Consider the following 27,713-nt stretch of genomic DNA (forward strand, 5'->3'; position numbering starts at 1 on the left):
TGGGATCTCAGCTGTCCTATATGTCAGACTGTATGACAGTCAAGACGCATTAAAACGGACGCACGCATGAAAACTTGTCCGGAGTTTTACATCATCAACCCACACATATTCGGTGACAGTGAGGTGCATTACACACGGGACTGAAATGGTGGCTAACAAAGACATCTCTAGCGTTAATTTTGATCATGGCTTGTCTTGAAAAATGAAGACAATTTGACGTTCGTCATAGGAGAAGTCACACTGCAGTTCTGTGTGCCAAATCTTCTGACACTGCCAGAATTTCGTCTGAAGTAAAATTTGATCGCAACGGTCATTACTCGGCTGTCGGTGAACATATCAAACTAGCGATCAAAGACTACAGATTTTTGCCTAGGATTATAGGAATCTTTTAGGATTCTCAAAATTTGTCTCAGACGACCAGATTGTGGCCAAAATTGCACGTGTGCACACGATTTTTGCAATCCTTTAAGATCATTACAAATCACACTGTGCGACATGGATCCATTGACCTTGGGTACAACATGCATGTAGGCTGTACAATGATGACACCTGTTGACTCGTAGGCTACGATGCAAGTTTCTATAGATGAACGTCATCAGCATGCGCTAGAGGTTAACAAAAATACCATGTTGAATCACACTTTGGCAGTTGTAGTTTTTATGTGTGATGGAAAAAAAGAGGAAGCGGTCGAAAGAAGAGGGGAAAAGAGCTTGAGGTAAACAGTTTTAAGTTTTAGCGCCATGTTGCGTTGATTTCAGGTCGCATTTTTATTGGCTGGTCAGTAGACGTAGGTCGTAGCAGCAAACACACTGTGCGTTGATCAGGCTGAATTTCTGACACTGTCAGAAATGATCGTAGGTTATCTTTGGTCGCAAGACCGGGAAAACAGCCGTCTTTGAACCTCTCTCACTGTACAACATAGGACCACCGATTAAGAGCCACGATCACAGAAATCGCCACGATTGTTTCACGATGGCAATCTTTCGTCTGGAACAGCCCAAAATCGTGCATTGTATCCCGGGCTTAAGGGAACAAATTAATACAGAAAATACATCAATTATTAAGAAAATGAAAATGGCTTTGATCTGGTTTGTTTTAAATACTGGACATTTATTGGCTATATGTGCATTAAACCTATGTAACAGCCTATTTATAGTCATGATATTTTTTTATCTGAATATAAACAAGAAATAATTTCTAATAAGTGTGTTTCAGTTGTTTGCTTCAACACGCACTAAGAAAAAAATATATATATATCCTAGTACTATATAAAAAATATATTTATATAGTACTAGGGTAATTGCTAGTACTTTAAGTTTACGGACATTTTCAACCCTAAGCATCGCGTAATTAAAAATAGCTAAAACTCCTTTAAAAAATCAATACGGAAAGTTCAGTCATATATTTCACGGACTTTTCTTTGAGTGAAGTCTTGAAAGTGATGCATCTGTTCATGACACACATTTGCTGTGATATGAGCGTTATATCTGTCCTGAGCGTTATATCTGTCCTGATGATGATGATGATGATGATGATGTTTTCCTTTTACTCCGTGTGAACCTCTCGCACTACAAAGCGCAGTACCAGACTGAAGAAGATCGCGAGAAGGAGGATCAGTCTCTCAGTTCACACCATCAGCCGACGCGCGTTTCTGAATGAAAGCTGACTTGAGAGCATTTGATGTTCTGAACTGTAAAGGGACAGTAAAAGATACGACTGTTCCTTGCTAGGATACTCTGGATTATTAATTTCATCATGCGGACAGTGTTTCATGCTTTGTCTAAATAGTTCAGCTGTGTATTAGGTAAGTGTGCTCATGCTCTTTCTGTCGTATTAATTAAATTATTGCTAATTCGTTGGGACATTAAAACAATTAAATCGAGATGTCGCTAATGATTTTCAGTACGTGTCAAATGTGCATTTTCTGGTAGATGTCTGGGATGTGTTCTTAGACTAATAGCCCAATTAAATATGGTTAACAAAAATATACACATAGCTATTCAGTCATAATGTTTTCAGTATCAACATAGGTACAAAACTGCCAGGTTTTCCATATATTGTAATCATTTTTATCACATTATTGCTTAATGTGCTCATTGTGCTCAGGATCTGTTTTGTCTTGGAAATGCACATTTTTGCCATATGGACATTACTTCGAAAGTCACCTCTGGTAACAGATTACTCTTAAAGGGTTAGTTCACCCAAGAATGAAAATAATGTAATTTATGCCGTTCCACACACGTAAGACCTTCATTAGTCTTCAGAACACAAATTAAGATATTTTTGATTAAATCCGATGGCTCAACGAGGCCTGCATAACCAGCAATTCCTCTCTCAAGATACATTAATGTACTAAAAACATATTTAAGTCAGTTCATGTGAGTACAGTGGTTCAATATTAATATTATAAAGTGACGAGAATATTTTTGGTGCGTCAAAAAAACAAAATAACGACTTATATAGTGATGGGCGACTTCAAAACACTGCTTCATGAAGCTTCGGTTATGAATCAGTGTGTCGAACCATGATTCGGATCGCGTGTCAAACCGCCAAACTGCTGAAATCACGTGACTTTTGCGCTCCGAACCGCTGATTCGACACGCTGATTTATAATGCTCCGAAGCTTCATGAAGCAGTGTTTTGAAATCAGCCAATCGATGCGTCACGCATTACATAATCACGTTGGAAAGGTCATGCATGGCGTAGGTGGAAGTATTGCGGTAGGGCGAAAAACTCCATCTCATTTTTTCCTCCAAATTCAAAATCGTCCGACATCGTTGTTTTACCTTTTTTTTGTAAAGGTTGTTTGACTTAGTTTTTGCACGTTTACTTTGTAAACACTGGATCGGTACTTCTGCCTACATCACGTGTGACCTTTCCAACGTGATCACATAATGCGTGGTGCATCACAGAGCATTCTGAAGTGAACTAATCCTTTAATGGTAGTGAATGGTAATGTAAAAAAAAAAATTCATTATTTTCTTCTTACAGAAAGCTAATGATTAATGGCTTGAGCTTGAGCTTGTCAAAAATAAGGAAGAAACAGAACTCCTTCTCCAAAATGTGTGACCCAACAGCAGAGTCGTGTGTGCTGTGGAGATTCATGGTGCTTCTGTGTGTTTTGGCCAATATAACACACAGAAGCAGCAGCTGCCCCAAATCATGCGCCTGTTATGCTCCATCAGAAGTGCACTGCACGTTCAGATACCTGAGTGAAATACCCAGGGACATTCAGCCAGCTGTTCAACGAATTAACCTGGGGTAAAACATACCACATGGAACTTTCTCTAAAAAATATCACAGAAAACAGCTTTAGGCGTTAAATAAAAAATTATTTGTAATTTTGTGTTTCAGGTACAACAGTTTATCAACTCTTAAAGCGAACGACCTCTCTGGACTAAAAAATCTGGAACTATTAATGCTGCATAGTAACATTATCAAGATTGTTGAGGACAGCTCGTTCCATGACCTCAAATCTCTGCAGGTAAAATACTCAATTCACTACTTTGAGATAGGGCTGGGCGATTTTTCCGATTTTTTTTCGATTAATTCGAATTTAATGTTTTGCCTTGATTTTATTTTTAAATCGAGAAATCGCGATTTTGAATAAAAATGTTAGCAAGCGTTACAATTAGGCATGTTGACAATACAGCAATGATAACCGTTAGGAGAAGAAAATGATCCGACCACATGATGGCGCCGGCGCGCCTGATTAACCGCTCTCATGTGACGCTCTATGAACGTAGAACACATCACTTCACGGCTGTTCATTCAGAAATGCGTTATTGCGTTATAAAAATGAGACGCAGGCAGTGGAATGAGAAAAAAGGCAAAGTTATTAAACGTGAGTTTAATTTTAACTTTTTTTTTTTTTTTTTTTTGACCGCCGTGTTTTTAGAATGCCGTTTCATGGGTGAGACGCTGCAAAAGACGCGAGACACGAGTGCGACACCTAAACATGTCCGCCAAACATAAAAACAATAGGACAAATAGCGCAATGGAATGCAAAAACCTGTAAAGGACTATTACTGTATGTTTGATATTTCATGTTTGCATGATGGCAGGCTGACAGGCTGAAAACTGCTGTTGTTTTCTGTATTTACAAAGCATTTGCTGTTAGCCTATTACTGGTGTTATTTATTGCTATTACTTTTTGGCTAAGAAATATTTAGCGTTTTTCTTATTTTATATTATTTCTGAGTATATAGGATGTGTTTAAGATAAGTTTGTAATGTGTTTTACAACATTTGCCTTCATATTTCAGGCATATTTTCTGCAAAGATATTTAACAAATTGTTTTACATTTACACCATGTTGATCGCTTCATGTGTGGTGCACTTGGAATGGAACTTTTTTTAACCAGATTGTTAATAAAGAAAATGTTACTTGAATCATATTGTACTTAAGTTTTTAAGTTGACTAGTTAAACAGTAGGCTAAAAAAAAAAAAAAAAAAATCGAAATCGTGAATGGGTCTATCGTTCTGAAAAAAATCGAGATTTTATTTTTTTGCCATATCGCCCAGGCCTACTTTGAGAACAGTATTATAAAAATCAGATTCTGTATTGTTACCCAAGGTTTTTTTTTTTTTTTTTTTTTTTCTCATATTAAAAACATTTACACATAAAACAATGAATATGTAATGAAGACTTAAGTCATATCACTGGTCTAAAAAAAAAATGTATCCATATTATGTATGTCATGTTGAGATCACATGACCAGCCACATTCTAATCACTGCTCCAGAGTGTTCAGAGAGTAATTTGCTATGGCTAGGATGCATAGGATGCATGTATCTCGCACGTTATCTTGTTAGCTTCACTGTCTTTAAATAGCCCAGTGTTTTAAGCTACGTTCACACTATCAGTCCAAATCAGTTTTTTTGTGTGTCCGATTGGAATCCGTTCTGTAATTATTGACGTCCACATTGTGTATCGCCACTCATCCGATTTGTCTGTCCATTCTGTGTGTGTTTATTCTGTGCTGTCCTCTCCATTGGTCTCAAAACATGTCTCCATTATAGTGTCATTTTCTGCTCATCTGGCACTTTGCAACAAGAAGACCTTGTTTTTGCAGCGACTTTCAACATGTTTCCTATAACATCATCTGACGTTTATATTTTACATGGCGTGAGAAAGACACGTAAACCATGCAAAATCCAATCGGAGCAGGCAGACTGAAATGGATTTCCAGAAATGTGTCTTGAATAGGATTTCAAACCACATATGAATGTAGGTTGAAACAGATTTCATGTGATTTTTGGCCTTTTAGACTTGCTAAATCTGATTGGATTTCATTCGGATATGCACAAAAATGATTGTAGCCTTTGTCAGTCATTGTCTTTGGTCATGTTTTTTTTTAATTTTTTAGTGATGGGAGAAACAATGCTTTTCACAGCTTTGAATAAATTGAACCAATTGCGTTGCAAAATGATACACTGTTTTGCACACTGGCGACACCTGCTGGTCAAAACAGTGCAAAAGCAATGAGATCTAGGTCCAAACATATTGACAACTTTTACAAAACATTCTAATGTTTTCAATATAATTTACAATTCATTAAATATTAGTGCTTGTATTATGTGTTTTATTTAGGGTCTTTGCAAATCAGACCATTTACATGTAATTACCATCAGAAAAAAAAAAAAAAAAAAAAAAAAAAATCCAGCAACACTTTAAAAGGGAACTTTTAATGGTTTCTGAAAAAAAAAAATACTGAAGCGTTTCGGCGTGAGAGCTTTCCCAGGGTATACAGCTAACACAATACATGAACATGTTAAAAAAAAAAAAAACATCTCCATATTGGGTTAATCAATCAATCAATCAATCAATCAAATGAAATTATCAACAGATGACAAGTTCCTCTCGGATGACAAGTTCCATTTTAGAAAGTAATTAGTTAAAAAGCTTAATTATCAAGATGAAACAATCAACCAATCAGAATACATCCTTGTCAAACTGACATATAGGGAGACGTGTTTAGCTGTATACGTAAAAATTTTGTGTCGTATCGCCATTTTGTCCAGAAACCGCTATTTCGGCCTGAAACCGCTATTTTTTTAAACCGGATCCCAGAGTGGATAAATCTGAAAATGACACCCTTGCATTTTCGTGTGTACAGCCAATCCATATATTTTGCGAAACAAAGAACGAGGGAAAAAAAAAAAAAAGATTGGATAGGGAAAGCTCTGGCTTTGTGTGGATGTGGCCTAATACATTCTCACGTCCTGAGGGATTCAATCAACAAGCATCAAGGTAACAACTTCCATTTAAAAAAAAAAAAAAAAAATCTAACTCACACAATACATTCCAAACATCACAGAAAAAAAATCTTAATTCATACCTTTTAGAAAGAGATTGTTCAAATTAAAGATCCAAAAAGCCTCTCTCTTTTTTCTTAGTAAGTTGTCTTTGAGTATTGTTGCATGTTACTTCAACCGTTGCATCTGCAGTGACACTGTGGACCTTTTTTGTCTCACTTATCTTATTGCATTACTTACTGCATTCAGCATTGCAGTCCTCGACTGCAGCATCGTCTTAAACCTGAAATCCAAAAGTGTGGCCATGGCCAACATCCTTATGGATTCTACACCTCCAAAGCATTGCTTTGTTTGTGCTCAAGTTATTTGTGAGATCAATTTCTGTCGGTGTGCTTTCCCAGCAGGCACCTTGATGTTGAAAAGACTCCAAATTGACTTCAAGCATTGTCAAAAAACAGGTCAAAAATGCAAATCAAACTGACGTCAAAAACTTGATGTCCAATTGATGTTGAACAAAAAACCCTGTCAAACTGACGTAAAAACAGGTCAAAAATGCAAATCAAACTGACATCAAAAACTTGATGTCCATTTGACATCCACACACTGATGTTCTTTTGACCACCAAAATAATGAGCAATGCAATGAAAGAACTTTTATTCAGCAAACTTGAAATCAATAATACAAATAAAAAAATAAAAAATGCACCTATTCTGATTGAGAACAAAGATCAATGGCTGTCTGGCCCTTCTGGCGTCCCATACCCCCATATCTGTCGGGAGCTGCCCGGAGATAGTTCTTCATGTATTTGTTGATGTCAGCCTCAGACGATGCTGGATTTGACTGCTGTACGGCACCTGAATGAAGATGGAACAACTTGTATCACTCGTTTTAAGACATTGTAAACTACAGCTTTAATTACAAGATTTTCAGACACCATCATTCATAGTAACATACTGTAGCAAACCACAAAATAATTAAAGCTCTCTAAACAAGTATGGATAATCTAGATCAGTAATCCTCATTATTCTTCCAAGTGAGCCACACCAGCAGGATAAAGTCAACAAGCAAGTCGCCACAATAAAAAAACAAATAAAAAACACACACAGAAATACACATCTGCCTAGTACAAAATGCAATGCATTTAGCCACTGCCATTCTAATAATACAAAACTGTTAAGGTGTACAAGTTGCTTTAAGTAGGTCTTATCCATACTCAATATTAAGGCCTGAACAATCAGCCCAACGACGGTTTCCCATAGGGCGGGGAAGGTTTCTTTTGCGTTCAGTCTTTTCAGCTTGGCATAGTAGTATAATTCCAATTAAACTTGCATCTGACTCCATTTTATAATGACCTCGAATTTAGGTTAGAATGCCAATTGATTATTGACCATTTATATGATCATTTATCTAGACATTTGCTTATTCTATTTAACTCTTTACTCTTATTGTACTTGTTTATTCGGTTCTCAGAGTCGCACAGGGTCCTCGCACCAGCTGTTATGCGGGCCCACGATCACAAACTCGCCAGTCTGATCAATATCCAGAGGTTATGGCTAAAGCAATTTAACAATGCTGCCCATGCTTGCTATTGTTAAAAGGTACCCATGTAGCCCCATGCGATCGCCTATATAACAACTTAGTTAAAACTCTGACAATATTCAGGGGTTATGACCAGTAAACTTGTTTATATATATATATATATATATATATATATATATATTATTGCTTATATATGCCAACTGTGATTGTTAAATGTCTGTGTGAGTATGCTGCAAACTTACTTTCCCTATGGGGATAAATAAACAAACTGAACAGCACTATGAGGTAATGTTGCGCCATGCTTACTAGAACCGTGATAGTATTTTATCTGGCCCCATATAGTTAATAATATAACTATATAATAGATTAATTAAAGCAGAGGCAGTAATCAGGGGTTTTGACCAGTACTATGAGGTAATGTTGCCCCTCAATAGTAATTTATCTGCCCCATATAGTTAATTATATAACAACTTAATTAAAGCAGAGGCAATGACCAGAGGTTATGGCCAGTACACCTTTGTCTAGCCCCATATAGTGAATGCGATTGCATAACAACTTAGTAAAAGTCAAGCAGTTAGTCAGAAATCTAGAATCTCGCCCGATGTGCCCCATGCTCCATACAATCCGAGATCTAGTATGTACTTAACCCTGGTTGTAGATTTGCAGTAACAACGAATACATCATAATCTACTGAAGTCAATAATTTCAGAGTAAGTCAGAATAAAACCAAATGTAACAATTTATTATTAGTCAGGTAAATGTATCATGCCAATTACATAATCAGTTAAAAGCTGGTCAATACAAAACATCAAATGCTCAGAAACAGAGTAAAAGATGTACCTGACATCTGGAAAATACATAACGCTGAGTGTCTGGAAGACACTGCATTACGGGCCTTGAGCTCCTGCAACATCTCTTTAAATACTCAGACCAAGACAGAAACTTCTTTCAAATGGAAACATGAGTTCACAATTGGAATTTGCATTAATCAGGGCCCCAGACTGGGTAGTTTACACCTTTTTGGGGACAGAAAACCATTTGCATGAAAGACCCTGTGAAATGGGGCACAACCACCACAGAAAGCAAAATATCTATAAACTCTTAAAACCTTTATTACCTTCTGGTTTACTTCAGTGGAAATAGGACTTTTGTACCAATCGCAAGACATTTCAAATGATACCAAACATGTATAGCATTGTGTGATATTTGTTCACATTAAACCATATAGATTGGGTGAATTTCAGGTCTTTTCAACATGTGAGATGTGAGATGGGTGAAGGGAATAAGATGTAAATTGGGACAATACTGAGATGTGATTGCATCTTGGATGGGGATGCTAATTTCGCAAGAGAGAGTTCAAATGTTAATTTCCTTTGTTTTCTCAGAGAGTAGCCATCTCTCAGTCTTACATTAGCCATGTTTACATGAGTGCATTCTAGAGAACATCTATGAACTTTCCCATATCATTTACATTTACCAGGAGATGAAAATGAGTGAAAGTGTGGCATGATGTGATACTGAAGGACATGGAGCTCATCACCTGCAGGGTGTGTTGTGGACGTGAGGAAGCGGAGCTGATGTGTTCCAGTGCGCTCCGGCCCAATTTAACCTCTGCTTATGGACATGGAAAGCACAGGGATCCTCACGCTATCTTTTGCACTCAAACGTTACAATCTCTAAAACAAATTCAAACCAACGCTAGGCTGCTGTAGACTACGACAGTACACAACAGCTTTGGGAATGAACAGCGTAGCGGAGTTGAGTAGGCTACTTTTATGTGTTTCCATTGTGTATCTGCTGTGGCTGAAAAGCTTGCCGTGCAATGAGTAACACTGATATACATAGACATAGATGTATCCTCTAATCATACTAGAAAGGTGATGTAGTACTATACATACCAATTATAACTTGGCAGACCCATTCTTTGGCCCTCTGCCAATAGAAAAAAAAGAGAACCAAGTGCAATCAGTAACCATGTTGTGTTTTCCTGAATGAACAATAAAAATAAATGAGAAGAGTAGCTGAGCCTTCAAGCAAAGGAGGACTGTCTTACCATTTTTTTCAGTCACTTTAATGACGATTTGGGAAATGCACCAATGTTTGCACAACATTAAGTGCATTGCTGAAACCAATTTGTGCAAACAGCACCAACACACTGGATTACCTCTAAAATGCTTAGTTTATATCTCAAAAGCAAGTACTTATGCCAATCAACATGTCAGTGGCAACAGAATGAACTGTTAATGCATCACTTATGACCAAATTGGTCAAAATGGTTAGCTATGTTGTCAGTATAACACTTTATTCTGTGAGCATTTTCTTACAAAAAAAAAAAAAAAGTACAAGGCTGGAGTTTTTCTGTTTGCCAATTTCAACAGTAAGAATGTGGGGGACTGTAGGACATCAGATATAATTCATATTTACTACATACTTTTGCAGTTCTGTTTGTACTGCAGTTTGACATCAGTCATTGTCATAAAAAGAGAAAGACTACTTACAATACAGCAAATAATTCCAGAAAAGTGTAATAGAAAATGGCAAAATGTACAATACAGACTGCATATGAAAGCATATAATGACTTGGGCAATAACCTAATATACCTAAATGTGACTACACATCAGAGAACCTGTATAAAGCATTTTGGCTGACATGACGTTGAATTGAAATTTGGACACTAGCTATTGCATGGGTGTACAAAAGCATTCGCTGTTTGTTCGAAGACAGGACAAATAGCTTTTTATGATGTGCAGAAGTGATTAGATGTCAAAGTTGATCTACAAGTTTTGAGATTTTCAATTCTGATCTGAGACATACACCAAAGCAACTGACAAAACTGCATTATGGAGTTTCTTGTACCTTTTCATCACATTTTTCACACAGTCCTCAAGGTTTGCACCCCCAGTCTTGACCAACTCTGACATCTGAAAACATTTATTAAAAAAAAAAAATAAATAAAAAAAAAAAATAATAATAATAATAATTGTATCGCTACCTATCAGGAACACATGAAATACTTAATAGGATAAGAAGGAACAGCATTACTATTGGCCTGGCATAGTAATACTGACCGTGAGATTCCCAGCCAGTTGCCCCTCCAGATTCTTGAGCTCACACCTGCTGTTCATCTTCTCCAGGTGGAACTGAGAGTCTGGGGGCTCAAAGTTTTGGCCCACCTGGGACAGCTTTGACCGAATATCGGCAAGCAGCAGAGGACCCGTCTTTGGAACTCTGAAGGTCAAATGAAAATGAAATTGTCGGACCGCTGGTGTGGAGTGTGGGATCTCTGACACAGGTTGTCGGACTGCTGGTGTGGAGTGTGGGATTTCTGGCGTGGACTGTGAGACTGCTGGTGTGAAGTGTGGGATCTCTGGCGTGGACTGTGGGACTGCTGGTGTGAAGTGTGGGATCTCTGGTGCGGACTGTCGGACTGCTGGTGTGGAGTGCTGTGGCATGGAGACTGGGATCTTTGGCATGGAGAGCAGAAGCTTTGAAGCAGAGTGTGAGAGATATAGAGGGGACTGTGGGACCTTGACCTAGAAGTTTTTTCTCCCAATCCTGATGGCCGGCCTGACTTTTGTCGAACCCTTGGTGGTTCTGGCAAGGACAGATCTGATGGATGAAAGACAACCAAATTGAACAATTACATGACAGAATTGCTCCAATTATATACACTGTCAGAGGAAAAAGACATATAATAGAAGTTATGATACTTAACAGTGTTGTGCTTGTGCTTCCACACATTGCTTTTGCAAACTACACCCAGTTACAGAACGATCTGGGCTGCTATCATCTGTGTAAGAGGAGAAACAACAGTATTATTACAATGCATAGTGTCACAAGACATAATATTCTCCAGCACCAAAAACTAGGGACCTGTCAGAGTGTGCACTTATTGTATACCTAAGATAAACCTTGGGTAGTTTTTTTTTTATTATTACTATTATTATTATTATTATTTTTTTTTTTTTTTTTTTTTTTTTTTTTTTTTTTTTTCGATATCCTCCTGTCAGGACTGCATTCTTCCTCACTCAGCTCTGCAGTTGTTGTTTGGTCGAATGCCTCATGCACTTCCTGCTTCTCTGAAGTAAATGGACAACAAGCACACTTTTAATAACTAACTTGATTTGAGTAGTACAAAAAAAACCCAATTTAGCTTTTAAAAAAAAAAAAAAAAAAAAAAAAAAAAACAGGGACGCAAGCTTACTTGACTTCAATTTGATTTTTAGCAATGGAAACATTTTCCAGCTGCTTGCTGGCTGTCGCATCTCTTCGACTGCTTTGGTAACATTTGCCCCTGGTGGCCAGTGAACCATGTTGTTCTTCATCCAAACCTCTGGAATGACTCCCTCCTCCTCTCCATTTGGCTCTGACAAAACTGCCCTGACCCACATCATGAGACCTGTAAAAGAACCAGAATCAGTATACATAGAGAATTGGTTTTATTTCAGTTGGAACTCAGGCAACTGCAAAAACTTACTTTTGGCAGCTTATTCATTCTCTGAATGTGTTGGATGCAATCTACATAAGGGCAGCACTTTACCCTGCACACTCAGAACAAGCATGCAACACCCTAACTGGGATAATTTCTGGATAAGCCCTTAGGAACATTAGTTTTACTAACATACTTACAATTCAGTTATTTACATTCCACATGATGCAGCAAGGGGAACAAAATTCACCCTGTTTCAGCTTCACCAGGGTTGGCTGGCAGACAACTTTACGATTCAACTGCTGTTTGCGGATTCGTCGACGTGTAGCTCGGCTGATGTCTCGAACACGGACGATGTTAAGCAGTTTAGAATCACAAGGACCATTGAAGAAACTCTGTGTGGCATTGGCGTAGGACATCACAAACCAAGGTGTCTTCTTCACGAATTTCCTTTACAAAGACAAAGTCCTTATTCTGAAGGATGAAACAGCAATCTCATGGCCTTGTGGAGATGCAAGTAAACCTTTCTTTGGTAAACCGCCTACATTTTGTTGACTGTTCTAGTTCTGCTAGATGTTTGGCAAACTGGGCTATAGGATTGCGAGATTGTCTGACCATTTTCTTTAGAGTGTGCAGGTAGTTCTCAAATGGAAAGGCTAAAACCCCATTCAGTGAACATCTGAAGTGTTCCACATCATCTGGTAAGTGAATTAGTGAGTGCACATTGTACACAGTGAAGGTGTTTCCACATATAACCACACACTTCCTCACATAGTACATGAATAGCTGTCTGACATAGTCCAAGTGTTCCTCGTGCTCTGCGTCATCAGAATTCAACAGGATTGACATTGCAACCATCAAGGAAAGAAAGTGATTGTGTACAGCATGTGAAACCACTCTTCTCAGAACCACTGGTCCAGTATAAAGGAGAAACTGTCTGAATTCTGTGGCCTTCCACCTGTCAAATTCCAGTAAACTCCTAGGCTGCCGAGCAAACTCACTGGGCAGTTTTCCATTTAATGCCTTCAGTTTATCTAAAATCTCACACCTTTGCTGCATGGACAGTTTGCATGTGTTGGGCCCTCCCTTCATGTAGTGAAGCATTCTCCTAACTACACCCAAACACACCAAGTGCACGTAGTCCAATGCAAATGTTCGAATGCATGAAATTCCAGCTAGGGTCAGTGGGGATTTCTCAATTTGGTGGTCTTCGCAGGCAAGTCTACTGAATTCTGCTGCAGACCTTGCAAAAACACCAGGTGTTGTAGCAATGAGAACAACTCGTCCCATGTAGGTGCCCCTAACTGTGCAGCGCTCACAAGCAAAGTAACTATTGTGAGTCTTTAGGAACTTCAGGAATGATCGGGCAGGTGCATCACAAATGAAGGCTTTAACAGTCACTTGAAGTGTTTTCTCTCCGTGGACTATGCCGTCTTGCTTAAGTTGCTGCAACTCCTGATGAAAATCGGACAAGTAATCTTGAACTGAGCTGGGTTTTGCTTTTCCACAATACACTGCCACAGTGAAGGGTGCAAGTGCATTGAAACTGCAGAGGATTGGCCACATCTGCATACTTGATGATTTAAACAGTGGAATGCAATTAAATGTTGATGCACATGTCTATGCAGTCTTAATGGAAAGCAGGACTCTGGGCTAAAACTTTCACAATGCCAGATGCAATTCCAAAGTAAGCATACTGTCCACCACACATTTCAACTACTGCCACTCTTTTAGGGGTCTTCAGCAGTGTTCTGGCATCCTTGGGGAGGCGATGTCATTGGCGCCTTAGAATGTCAAGCAGTTCATTTAGTGCAGTTGGTGGTAGCTGCCAAAGCTGCAAGGTCCTCACCCAGATCAGGAGCAGCTTCCCCAGCAGAATCCTCAGACAGATTGTCAGCAACCTCACAGTCATTGTCAGAAGATCTAATGCAGTCATAAAATGGGGTGTTGCCATCAGCTGAAGGTGACAAAGAGGCAGTTTCATCCTCACTGGACTGAGACCCCAGCAACCCATCTGCATCACTCCTATTTGAATCATCTGCTGCAAAAGCCAGAACTTCTAGTAAGAACTCTAGTTGCTGCGTTTTGGACCAGCTGTAATTTGTTTATTAAGTATGCAGGGCAATCACCGAGTAGAGCATTACAATAATCTAGCCTTGAGGTCATGAACGCATGAACTAACTTTTCCGCATTTGTCATTGAGAGCATGTGACGTAGTTTAGATATATATTTTAAGATGAAAGAATGTGGTTTTACAGATACTAGAAATGTTGCTTTCAAATGAAAGATTGGTGTCAAAGAGCACACCCAGGTTCCTAACTGACGATGAAGACTTGACAGGTCTTTGGAGGGGCAGGGGAACTAGAGATGAATGCTTAGCAGGCGGTCAGGGCGGAACAGGCCAGGCAGGCGGCCAGGACGGGGCAGGGCAGGCAAATGGCCAGGACAGGGAAGGCTCAGCAGGTGGCCAAGACGGGGCAGGCTGCCACCACAGCAGCGCAGACAGGCTTGAAGACACCACGGCGGAGCAGATGATCACCACAGCCGTGCAGACGGAACTGAAGACCCCCATGGCGGATCAGGTGGATCTAGAGGCCAACACAGCCAATTAGGCAAAACTGAAACATAAGGCACAGAGAGGTTAGTGGTGGCCAATAGGGCCATAACAGGACAGGCAGGGAGCTCAGGAACGCCCTCCAAGGCATTGCCCAGAGTGACCTCTCTGGTCGTATTGAGGCAGGCAGACAGTCCAGAAAAGATCTGAGGTCACGTTGAGACAAACAGGAACTTCATGTGCGACCCTCTGTGGTAGTGTTGAGGTGAACAGGGAGTTCAAAAACAACTTCAGTCATCATGTTGAGGCAAACAGGAAGTTCATGTCCAACCTCTGTTGTCGTATCGAGGTGAACAGGGAGTTCAGGGCTGACCTCCTTGGTCACCACCAAACAGTCAAAAAACTCAAGGACTTGAGCAGACTCCTGAGCTGGAGTGGGCTCAGGAGAGGATTCATAGGTTGGAGCAGGTCCCTTGACTAGAGCGGGCTTAGGACTGAACTCACAGGCTGGAGCGGGCTCTGGAGCGGACTGATGGGCTGGAGCAGACTCATTGGCTAGAGTGGGCTCTGAAGTAGAGTCTTGGACAGAAGCAGATTCTGGAACAGACTCATGGGCTAGAACGGGCTCCGGAATAGACTCATTGGCTGGAAGAAATTCAGGAGTGGATTCCCGGGCTGAAGAGCAGTCTCCGGGCCACACACACGACATGGCCATCCTCGTAACGGGGAGTCCAGTCGACAACGTGACCACCCTTGAAACCCCTGGGCTTGAGACTATCCCCGAAACACCAGCTGCTCGCACCGACGTCAACAAAGTGTCCTCCAAGCTAGAAATCAGTCTCAAATGCCTAGGGCCCATCTTAATAGCTTCCTGTGCAATGTTCATGATGATCAGGACACAATGTGGTATTTATGATGGCTGGAGACTCTGATGTGACGACCATTGTGGCTGGAGACTCTGGCGTGGTGGCCATTTTGGCTGATGGCTTAGACTTGGCGGACATCTTGAGCATAGGCTCTGGTGCGGTGGCCATGCTGTAAATAGGAACCACTTGACCAAGAGTAACACTCTGACTTTGGTATTGGAAAACGTCGATGAACCCCCAAAACCCCAGAGTCTTAAGTTCCTCCATTTCCCATGAAGGCAAAGGGTAGTCCAGACATCCATTAAAGATCTCTATTAATTCTGAATCCTTATACTCCAGCCCCACTGCCAAAGTCCAAAATAGCTGAGCTAGACCACCCACCTCCATTCCCTGCTGGTGTAGGGCAGTCAAGTTCTTAAGTCGTGCCCTCCGCTTATTCTTAGAGGTAGGGGGGAATGATCCGGATTACCATGCTGCTGGATCTAAAGATGATCAAGGTTTTTGTTACGGTTGCTCTGAGACTTAGGGTAAGATCCAAGTGCAGTTTTATTTGGGATATCCAGAATCATAGTATACAGCCAGGCAAGAGTCAAAAAACATGAAAACAGTCCACACAAAAACAAGAAAACAAAACCAGCCTCAGAAGTGCATGTATCAAATACAAAACCTCTATGAATAATGGCTGAAACAAACTGGGTATAAATAAGCAGAAACTAATGACATGAGTGAATACAGCTGAGTGCAATGAAGAGTAACGAGTCCGGGACAAAGGATTATGGGAGATGAAGTCCGATATTGTGAGGCAATAGTCCGGTGTGGAGTGCCCTCTGGTGGCTAACTGGTGATCATGACATCCTGCCTTTTCTAGTATTTTTGACAGAAAAGTTAGATTCGAGATCGGCCTGTAATTGACAAACTCTCTAAAGTCGTGTTTTTTTAATAAGAGGTTTGAAAATAGCCAGCTTAAAAGTTTTTGGTACGTATCCTAGTGACAAAGATGAATTAATGATATTAAGAAGAGGATCTATGACCTCTGGAAGCATCTCTTTCAATAGGGTCTAACATACATGTTGTTGATTTAGATGATTTAAAGAGTTTAGACAATTATTCCTCTCCTATAGCAACGAATGAATTGAATTTTTCCACAGGGACAATACAATGCACTTTTATAATTTTCTCTCTAATATTTTCAATCTTGCAAGTAAAGAAGTTCATAATGTCATTACTGCTGTGCTGTTTGGAAACATCTGGGGTTGAAGCTTTATTTCTCGTTAATTTAGCCACTGTAACAAATAAATACAGAGGGTTGTGTTTGTTTTCTTCTAAGAGAGTTGAAAAATAAGCAGATCTAGCCTTTCTGTATGCAAAAATGCTTTCTTACCACAAGATGCGAAAAAACTCTAGTTTTGTTTTCTTCCAGCTGCGCTCCATTTTATTTATTTATTTTTTTTATATGTACACCAGATGTTTCACCACCAGATGTTCATAGCTTGTCTATGTGATTCACAACCAGATATTTCATAGCTTGTCTATGTAATTAGTTCACCCAAAAATGAAAATTCTGTCATTAATTACTCACCCTTATGTCTTTCCACACTCGTAAGACCTTCGTTCATCTTCGGAACACAAATTCAGATATTTTTGATGAAATCAAAAATATCTAACCCCTCCATAGAAGGATCTCCATAGATCTGACCTCCCCATTCTGACCCCTCCATAGACAGCAATTTAATTTATTACCACTTTCAAGGCCCAGAAAGGTAGTAAAGACATTGAATGATATTTTGAATACAGTGCTTCATTTTGCAAGAGAGAAAATGCATTTTGCATTTTGTGTGTGCAATTCTTGGATTTGTGTGTAAAGTTTTGATAAAAAGAGGCAAAGTTTTGAAAACGTGTGTGAGCAGTTAAAAAAAAAAAAAAAATGTAATATCTACACTGCCTTTGTGACAAGGTTCAAATTCAGGGAAAGGAGAAGACAGGGTTGGTGAATCAATGCAAATAGACTTTTATTCAAAATTCAAAAACATGCTCTGCACAATTCAATAATTTAGGACTTTCAGAGTTGAGAATGGTCGCTCTCTGTCTTCCCAGGTCTGGCCAGGGCTTTTTATCCCGTCTCTCCACACCAGTTAATATAATCAGAGACAAGTGTTAGTCATCAACACTTATCCTACTTTCACACCACTTGTCTCACACTCCTGTTGCAGACTCCACTGAACCTCACCCCTCTCATCACAGTTTTGTTTCTGGGACACAGAGCAATAAATTGTAGAGAGTAGTATTGTCAATACAGAGTTTTGGGCCATACAGAGCAGCAGTATTTAAAGGAAAGAAAATCCATCTCTTAGAGAGAATGAATTTATTTAATTATATATATGATATTCAAGTGCACTTTTCAAAATTTAATACTGTAACTGTAACATAAGATTTGTGATAATTGTTTGCCGGACTTGATACTAATTAGAAAAACGTGTATTTTATAAGAATTGTGGTATAACTGAAGTCCTTTTGTTTCTATAATTTGTGCTCTTAGCTGTGGCCATTGAAAAGGTCTGACGCTTATCTGAAATGGAGTCAATTTAAAAATTATATACAGTCACTTAATTTCCACATCTTAATGATTTTTTTTTTTTTTTTTTTTTGCATGTCTAGGTTCTGAAAATGAGTTATAACAGAGTTGAGAAGCTCAACAAGAACACATTTAGAGGCCTGAACAATCTTGTACGTCTTCATATGGACCATAATCACATTACCTTCATCCACCCAGAAAGTTTTTATGGATTAAAAATGCTGCAGTTGATCAACCTTGAGGGAAACCTACTCCAACAGCTTCATCCAGATACATTTATATCACTCCGGTTCAGCCAGATTTTGAAATGGTCATCTCTCAAGACCATTTACTTGTCAGACAATGCTTTAACCACATTGCCTGCAACTATATTTGCTGGCTGTTACAAGATTGAGAATCTCTTCCTCAGTGGAAACCCCTGGTCATGTGATTGTCGGATGGGCTGGCTTGTCCAGTGGATAGAGAAACACCCTGGTGAGATTGGTCTATATTGAACTTAAAATAAAATTAGCAGGAAAAGCACAAAAGTGTAAATGGGCTTTTTCCCAATCCCAATAAATAAAACTGCATTTTATTTTGACACATACGTATAATGAGAATTAATTTTGCTTTTGCAGGTGTTCTAAAATGCAAAAGAGACAGGAAGTTTCTCAAAGAACAGTGTCCCATCTGTGAATTCCCAGTTTCCTCCAGAGGCAGAAGCATTGTGCAATTGCAAAGTGATAGCTACACGTGCACCAGACCATGGATTCATCCTCACTTGAAACAGAGGAATTTTACCTTGGGTGATAGTGACTATACCTCAGTCTCTCCTGAGGATTTTGTTGCACCCATTGGTATGTTGGAAATTAACATGACAGATCAGTTCCACAATGATGCTTGGATAGCGTGTAATGTGCAGAGACCTACAGGAATTGAAAACCTAACTGCAACCTTTCAACAGAATGGCAAAGATTTAACTGCCCTGAGTGCAATAGTTTCTACATCACTGATCTGCAACATTGATTATGATGATATACGCCAGATTTGGAACATTTTGGCTACCTATAGCGATTCCCCGATGAGACTTGAGCGAGGATTATTACTTTCTTTTAAACCAGATACAGTTTATGCATACAAACAAGTACTACCCACTGCAGATGATATTTTTACAGAAATTGAAGCAAAAATCAAAGCAAATCCTGAATGGTTAATGCAAGGTACAGTCCTGCTACAGCTGGACCGCGTTGCAACAACATTCCCGACCCTTACTATCAAATATTTATCCACTGTTCAAATAGATGTTAACAGTAGCAAGGATAGAAGAGACCAGTATAGCTGGGCAATGATAAGAAGGGACAACCAGACCAAGACTGAACACTCAGTCCTTGCTGGTGGAGTGACTGAATTGAATTGCCAGACCGTTGGGGATCCTAAACCAATTGTAGAATGGATTCTACCAGATGGAAGTAAATTACGTGCACCATACAACAGTGAGGATCAAAGAATCGTACTAACTCATGAAGGAAGACTTACTTTAAAATCAGTTGAAATCTCAGATACAGGTGTCTATCATTGCATTACAACTAACTACCTGGATGCAGATGTTCTTGCCTTCAGGGTAACTGTGCTGCCCCTGGATACTGAAGAAGAAGAGATCAAGGGGAACAAAGTCTCACATACCCTTGGTCAGAACCTACTTCTTGATTGTACATCAGCCAGTAGTCCACAGGCTTCCATTCAGTGGATACTTCCTGACCACACAGTTTTAGACAAATCCTATGGCAACAGAGAACTCCACAAAAATGGCACTTTGGTAATACATGAACTGACATCCAGAGACACAGGTTTTTACAGATGTTTAGCTGGAAATTTTCTAGGAGCAGATATGATAGCGTTTCAAGTAACTGTTCATGATGATGTGTCATATAGCACAAGGCCAACTTATGTAAAGGAATCTGGTGATCATGTTGTACAAATTATAGATGATAGCCAGAAACTTGGAAGTAGGTATCTCTCACAAAGGGTTAGTGAGGAGTCAAGGAGCATTACCTCAGGGAGACCATACACTTGGCTACAGTCCAGATTTCATAAGGTTCCCACTCGCAGAAGAGGGAATGGAAGGAACTCTGGAAGAGTCTTTAATAAAAAGTACAAGAAAGAAGGTGCCACTTTCGTCAGTAAGTCTCAAATTAAAGGAGGAAATAAAAAGACAGTCAGTTTAGAGGGATCTAAAACACTTAAAGGACCCTCTGATGACAATGACATAACCTCAGGGGATGGTATCTCTGAAGATGAATTTATTGTAATGACAACTACTCAAACACTCAAGCATAAACCAGTTAGCACCATTACAATCAAAGATATTAAAATCCCAGAGACTTACAAAACTGTCACCAGTGCTTCCATTGAAGTAATACCCGAGAACACTAGTAACATCTTAAGAGCAAAAGAGAAAACAAATTTGTTTGCAGCAACATCACACTCTCATTCTCAGACACCTGCCACCCCGATTATGACCAGTTGCACTTTGAGTAATTATGGGACTCAAAGAGATGAGACAACACCAAAACCAAACAAGTCAGATTATATGTTAAGTCATAGTGATGGTAAAACCCTCATATATGAGAGAGCAACAAATAGACCCTTAGGGAAACTCATTACTCTCAAACCTTCTCTGACAGAAGTTGCAGATCTTCAGTTCTCTGGGGACTCAGAAGATGTTGCCACTGGAGCTACACCACTTTACAACTTCCAGGGCTCAAATGCCACCTATTTGGAACCTAAGAGTCAGACCATATTAACAGCGGTCACCACAACCGAGCAAGACAGAGAAAAGATCACATTTCAGACGACTCAAAGAATCAAGTCAGAGCTCCTTCCTGGGTCCACCATCATCTCCAAACACCAGATCCAAATTGTTCCCTCCAAAAAGATGCAATCAGGAAAGAGGCGTAACTTTCATGGCAGACGTAGGATCATTCGGCCCAGCAAAATTACAGACATACAGTCTTTACTAGATAAATTTAAACACCTTTCTATAAACAAGGAATACAATCTCACATTTTCACACACTGTGGACAAAATCACAGATTGTGACTATGGGAAAAGAGTTACATCTGGAGTGTCTACAGATAAATGCAAAACATCAGTGGATCAAAGCCTGGTCAACCCTACAGCTAGGTATCACATGCCAACTTCCTCTTTCGCAGTGACAGAAAAACCTGTCATGGCAACTCATTTGTCAGTCTCTGGTAAGACTTACACTGTCACTGATTCACAAATGACAGCAACTATGGTGCACTCTATTTCTGAAGAGTCCAGTGATTATAAAAGTTATTCTAATGCAATAGAAAAAGAACTAACACTCACAACTACAACCACAACCACATCCACATCCGTGATGTCTTCTAAAACCATACACGGGAAGATTCCATGGCATAGACCATTTGGACACAAGGGGGAACTGAAAGAAACCCACAGCAAACATCAAAACCCATTTACATTGTCCACAAATGAGGAGCAGATGGTCTCAGCATCCACAACAGAACCTTACAAGGCAAAAACTGCAGTACCTACTACAGAACTGCAGCCTACACATATTATAGCCTCTCCTCCAGTGACAAGACAAAATATTAATACTCCAGAGACATCATTTGATGACTCATCAGGTTCTTCCTCTTTTACAGAAACACATTTTTCTGACAATGTCATAACCCCATCTACAACACCTGAGTTTTTCAGCTTTCCAGCCTCCCGTAAGCTGTCCACAACCACGGAGTCACTTCGGGTTTCTCACTCTCTAGCAGCACCACCAACAATGAGAAGTGCACTAAAGCAAGACACTGGTCAGAATAACTTCTCAGGTTCTCAAAATGGATTGTGGGGAAACCAAAAGCCTGGTTATCATAGACGAGGCTCTAGACGGAGAAGGCCCATAAAAAAAGCAACCACAAAACCCCCAATTATCACAGTGACTAAAATCGCTGACAAATTGGCCACAACTGGAGTGAATATGAGGAATTCCCTAGAGAGAGGTTGGAGATTTACAACACAGAGACCTACGATCAGAGTTCAGCCAACCATACATGAACAGAAATACAAGGATTGTTTAGAGTGTCCTCAGCCAAATGCCTCTGGTATACCTCGGAGTAGAACAGTTACTTCATACACAACGACTGATTCAACGGCTAACACGTTCACTCCATTTCCATACAGCAGTAGTACTGACAATGCACATGATAACACAAGGTATGACACCTCATCTATTAGGGATATTACCTCCAAGCCAAGGATTAATGGCGGAAAAGCTGCCAGTTTTACTGTTCTGTCAAACTCTGATGCTTTCCTCCCCTGCAACGCCACTGGCAACCCTGAGCCCATCATCAGCTGGAACCGATTCTCGTCTACCACAGGTACAAAATTAAAACCACAAAGCACAACCACATGTTCATTTTCATAGTATTTTATTTTTACATTTTGGAATGTCTTAAGTCACAACATAAAATAAAATCTTTTTATGTTTGCTGATCATTTTTTGTCTCCTTCATATCATCAGGTAATATGTTGACCATTAAGGGGAAAATGGGTAAATTTGAGGTTTTGAAGAATGGAACATTGCTCATCCAAAGAACAAACATTAAAGACCATGGACAGTACATATGTTTTGCCCAGAATGAGTATGGTTCTGACAAGCTTGTGGTTACATTGTCTGTTGTGGCCTATCCTACCCGTATATTGGAGAAAAAGATGAGAGAAATGAAGGTTCTTGCTGGGAAAACTGTGCACTTGGAATGCAGGACAGAGGGCAGGCCAGTGCCCACTGTGTCATGGATTCTACCTAACCACACTGAAGTTATGGGTCTGAACACTGAGCATGACAGAGTAACAGTAACAACATTGGGGACACTAACTATTCAAGAGGTGTCGGTTTTAGATCGTGGACATTATAAGTGTATTGCAAGTAATCCAGCTGGAACTGACACTGCCACTGTTCATCTACAGGTGGTATCATCACCCCCTCTAATACTGGAAGAAAAGCGACAGCTGGTGAAAGCTGATACTGGGCAGAATCTCTTTTTTCCATGCACCACTTATGGTGACCCGCAACCCACAACACACTGGGTCTTACATGATGGCAGGATAATATGGCCTCTAACTTACTCACACAGCAAAGTTTCAGTTTTTGTAAATGGTACACTTTACCTGAGAAATGTAGAAATAACTGAAAGTGGAAAATATGAGTGTATTGCAACAAGCTCTACAGGATCAGAACGGCGTGTTGTCACACTTTCTGTGAAGAAGGCAGAAACTGCCCCTCAGATCATTGAGACATCACAAAGAAGAAATGATGTGATGTATGGTGATCTTCTTCATCTGAACTGCTCTGCAGTTGGAAACCCAAAACCTCAAATTATTTGGAGGCTTCCTTCCAAGGCTCTTGTGGATAAATCGCACAGGTAGACTATAACAATTATCATTCAAATAAAAACTTTTATTTTTGTTTGATTGCAAAAACTTGAAGCTGAAGTTTGTAATGTTTAAATTGAAAAATATTCTCCTCCATCTCTGAATGAAAGAGATACCCCAGATATTTTTGTTGTTGTTGATGAAATGTTTTAGAACTGAACATAATGAGTAAAAGTGACTTTTCCAGGCCTATTTATTTTTTATTTTATTTTATTTTATTTTAGATTTTTCATAACTGACTTAACCCTGGAATGAACAATTAGAGTAAATCTCAATTAGGGTAAAATAATTAAACATGAGCATATACAAATGCATATCATATATCAACAATTCTGTAAATGTTCTCAAACTAACAGAAAACAGTATCTGAGATTTCAGAATTCACTATGTAAACATGCATTTTCAACACATTCTCATTTCAGAATGGGCAACCGTATCAAAGTCCTGGAAAATGGTACCCTCATCATTGAATCAGTCAATGAGAAAGATACTGGGGACTTCCTTTGTGTTGCACGCAACAAAGTTGGGGATGATGTACAGCTAATGACGGTCTCAGTTTCTATGAAGCCTGCTCAGATTCAACCAAACGTCTTTAGTAGGAAGCAAGTGCCTTATGGCAATGACCTAAAAGTGGATTGTATGGCTGCTGGTGTCCCCATGCCAGAGATATCTTGGGGACTTCCTGATGGGACCTTGGTGAATAGTGCCCTGCAAGCAGATGAAACAGAAGAAGATCAGTTCAAACGGTACATCTTGTTTGATAATGGAACACTGTACCTGAATAATGTGGGTACTGATGAGGAAGGTGACTATACCTGTTACGCTGAAAACAAACTGGGTAAGGACGAGATGCATGTTCACATAAGTGTGGTAACCGCAGTGCCTCGCATTCAACCCCCAAAGCTCTCCTACGCCAAAGTGAAACCAGGTGAAAACGTTCGATTTGACTGTAAGGCTATAGGTGAGCCTAAGCCAAAGGTCCTTTGGATGCTGCCTTCCAAAGACATGATTGCTGCATCTAATGAGCGTTACTTAGTGCATGCTAATGGGTCCCTTGATATACGAAATGTTAAATTAGCTGATGTTGGGGAGTATGTCTGCATGGCTCGGAATGCTGCAGGTGAGGAGAATAAAGTATATAAGCTGGACATTGATGGAAACCCACCCATCATCAATGGCTTCAAACAAAATAGAACTGTGATGAAAGATACAGCAATCAAACATACTAGAAAGCTGATAGACTGCAAGGCTGAAGGGAATCCAGCACCAAAGATCACATGGATCATGCCTGACAATATATTTCTTACTGCTCCATATTATGGGAGCAGGATTAATGTCCATAACAATGGTACGCTAGAGATTCGTAACGTTCGGCCGTCAGATACAGCAGAATTTATTTGTATGGCTCAGAATAATGGAGGTGAAGCAGTCATGTTGGTTCAACTGGAAGTGACCGACAAGCTCAGAAGGCCCATTTTTAAGAACCCTTTTAATGAGAGAGTAGTGACTCGGGTAGGGAGAACTGCAGTGCTAAACTGTTCTGCTGATGGCCAACCCATACCCGAGATCATATGGATGCTACCCAATAGAACTCGGTTCAGTGGAGGACCTGGGTTTGAGGGCTCAAGATATCGTCTGGGTAAGGATGGCACATTTGTTATTTATAACTCCAGCATAGAGGACACTGGTAAATACCGTTGTGCTGCAAAAAACAAAATGGGCTATATTGAGAAGCTGGTTGTTTTTGAGGTGATTCAAAAGCCTTATATTCTAACACGGCCAAAGGGGGTTATTCAAGGTATTTCTGGAGAGACACTCTTCCTACATTGCCTGACAGATGAAATCCAGGCTAGTGTTTCTTGGACCACACCAGGAGGTTTTGTTCTTGCACGTCCACAGGTGACTGGACGCTACCATTTAATGGACAATGGGACACTTGTTGTACATGAGACAACCATGCATGATCGCGGGAATTATGTGTGCCGAGCAAAGAATGATGCTGGTGAGGCAGTTCTTGCTGTGCCTGTCATAATTATTGCATATCCACCCCAGATCACTAATGGGCCACCAGCAACTATGAGAGGAGTGGCTGGAGTTCCTCTTCATCTTAAATGTATTGCTAATGGAATACCTACACCAGAGATAACCTGGGAGCTGCCAGATCGGTCTGTTCTTTCTACAACTGGAAAGAAAAGACCTGTAGGCAGTGAGCTTCTCCATGCACAAGGGACACTTATAATTCGAAATCCCACAAGAGCGCATTCTGGTAATTACAAGTGTATAGCCTTTAATTACCTGGGCAGAGATACCAGAACAACATACATGACAATAATATAAGGATGGTCGTGACTTCATGACTTTACCACTGTGACTCTTCAAAAGGAATGGCCTGCCAGGTAGTGTGAAGGTCTAGCAAAGACCTTTAACAGATGAAGCATGGGTAATTATGCTGTATGGGAGGAAAACAAGAACTGTGAGGATTCTATTCTCTCTATATACAATGTTTTACATCCATATTGAATTATAAAAATTTAATTTTGTATGTCATGTAGAAGAGTGAATCAGAGTGAATGTTATCAAATTATTATGATTTGCCTAACTGACATGCTTATTTCTGAAACAAACTAAAATAAAAATGTATAAAAGTAAGATGTAAATGATTGAGCTTTTTATAGCAATTGTAACTCTGGTGCCATTTGGGACATTTTTATTGGGACATTTATTCGTATACCAATAAGTATTACAATACAATATGTTTTTTTCTCTCTCTCTTTATGTAGTTTTACTGTTGTTGTTGCCAAGATTATTAAGCATGCCTTACTGTGGTCGTAGAACATATTTGTAAAAAAAAAATGACAAGCTTTTTTTCACTGCTCAAGATGTTTATTTACAATGGGACCACAACATACAATGTTCCTATTACCCTTTTGAGAAGTGTCCTGGGGTCAGGCTTGCCAGGCTTGCCACAGAAAAATGTGTATGATGGCCCTCTTGGGTTAGCTTGAACTGCTTTCCTTTTCACTATGTATTTATTTCTTCATTTCTGTAGATTTTTTTGTGCTGCCAAGTAGTGTTGAGTTGAAAAATAACGAGTTTAGAAACATTTATAAAGATTGTGTTCTCACAGAAAGGTTCAGTTATGTAAAACAGATGATTGCGTGCATGCGCATACACATATTCACACACACACACACACACACACACACACTTAGGATGAGAATGATTCCAAGAACAGACTCTGGTGTAAACTAAAGGCTCTCCAGGTTTTCCTTTCCCCAAGTAACATTCCATGGCTTCCCACTTTTCAACCTTTGCTTGGATCAACACCTTTCACCACCACCCCTGGAATTTCACGATAGGGTTTTAAAATCCACACCTCTGTTCTTCAGACACAAGGGACAGATTCATCTTTAGCTCAGTACCTCATTCTTCCTACATTCATGAAGGATCTTATATGCCTTTTTTGAGTGGACATAATAAAGACACACAAGGGAATAACCTTAAAGTTTAATTTTGTTCATGTAATTAAGTTAATCTTACACGAGTCAGGTCACTTACTTTGACTAACAGAATGTCCATGTGTGAGAAGGCATCAGTTCTGAATGAATTGTTTTCAGGTGAATATATAGATTTTCATTTCAAGCCAGCAACACAATTGTACTGAAGGTAAAACTTTAGAATACTGTTCCGTCATTAGTGAATAACTACACAGGAACAAATGAGTAATGCGATATTAACATTCTAGTAACCACTATTACCTAACAAGAAAGTCTGATTAATGAATTAGTAAGCACAGTGCTCAGTTGAATCAGGTAGTTCACTGTTAGCAAATCAATAACTACTGAATGAATTTTTTACGGTATGAATTTTTTTCATACCTCCCAGAGGACTACTAAGAAGTACATAATTAGTGTGAATAATGCATAATGTATAATTAATTCTAATGTGAAGATCAGTAATGACTCAAGTGTTGCTACATAATTCTAAAGGAATTACTAATTATTTGAAACAGTATTCTAAAGTGAAAAGCATGATAACTCTCTAGTA

General features: G+C 39.5%; 1 protein-coding gene across 1 annotated transcript; it reads left to right on the plus strand.

The window, feature by feature from the left end:
- Nucleotides 1-1,571: 1,571 nt before the first annotated feature.
- On the plus strand, nt 1,572-26,315 carry igsf10 (immunoglobulin superfamily, member 10). The gene is made up of 7 exons (XM_051863811.1): nt 1,572-1,804; nt 2,992-3,261; nt 3,355-3,484; nt 18,302-18,692; nt 18,836-22,612; nt 22,756-23,656; nt 24,089-26,315. The coding sequence occupies exons 2-7, from the start codon at nt 2,999-3,001 to the stop codon at nt 26,001-26,003; spliced, it is 7,377 nt and encodes a 2,458-aa protein (XP_051719771.1). The 5' UTR covers nt 1,572-1,804; nt 2,992-2,998; the 3' UTR covers nt 26,004-26,315.
- The last annotated feature ends 1,398 nt before the right edge of the window (nt 26,316-27,713 follow it).

Source organism: Ctenopharyngodon idella, chromosome 15 (genome assembly GCF_019924925.1).
Source record: "Ctenopharyngodon idella isolate HZGC_01 chromosome 15, HZGC01, whole genome shotgun sequence".
NCBI classification, from domain to species: Eukaryota; Metazoa; Chordata; class Actinopteri; order Cypriniformes; family Xenocyprididae; genus Ctenopharyngodon; species Ctenopharyngodon idella.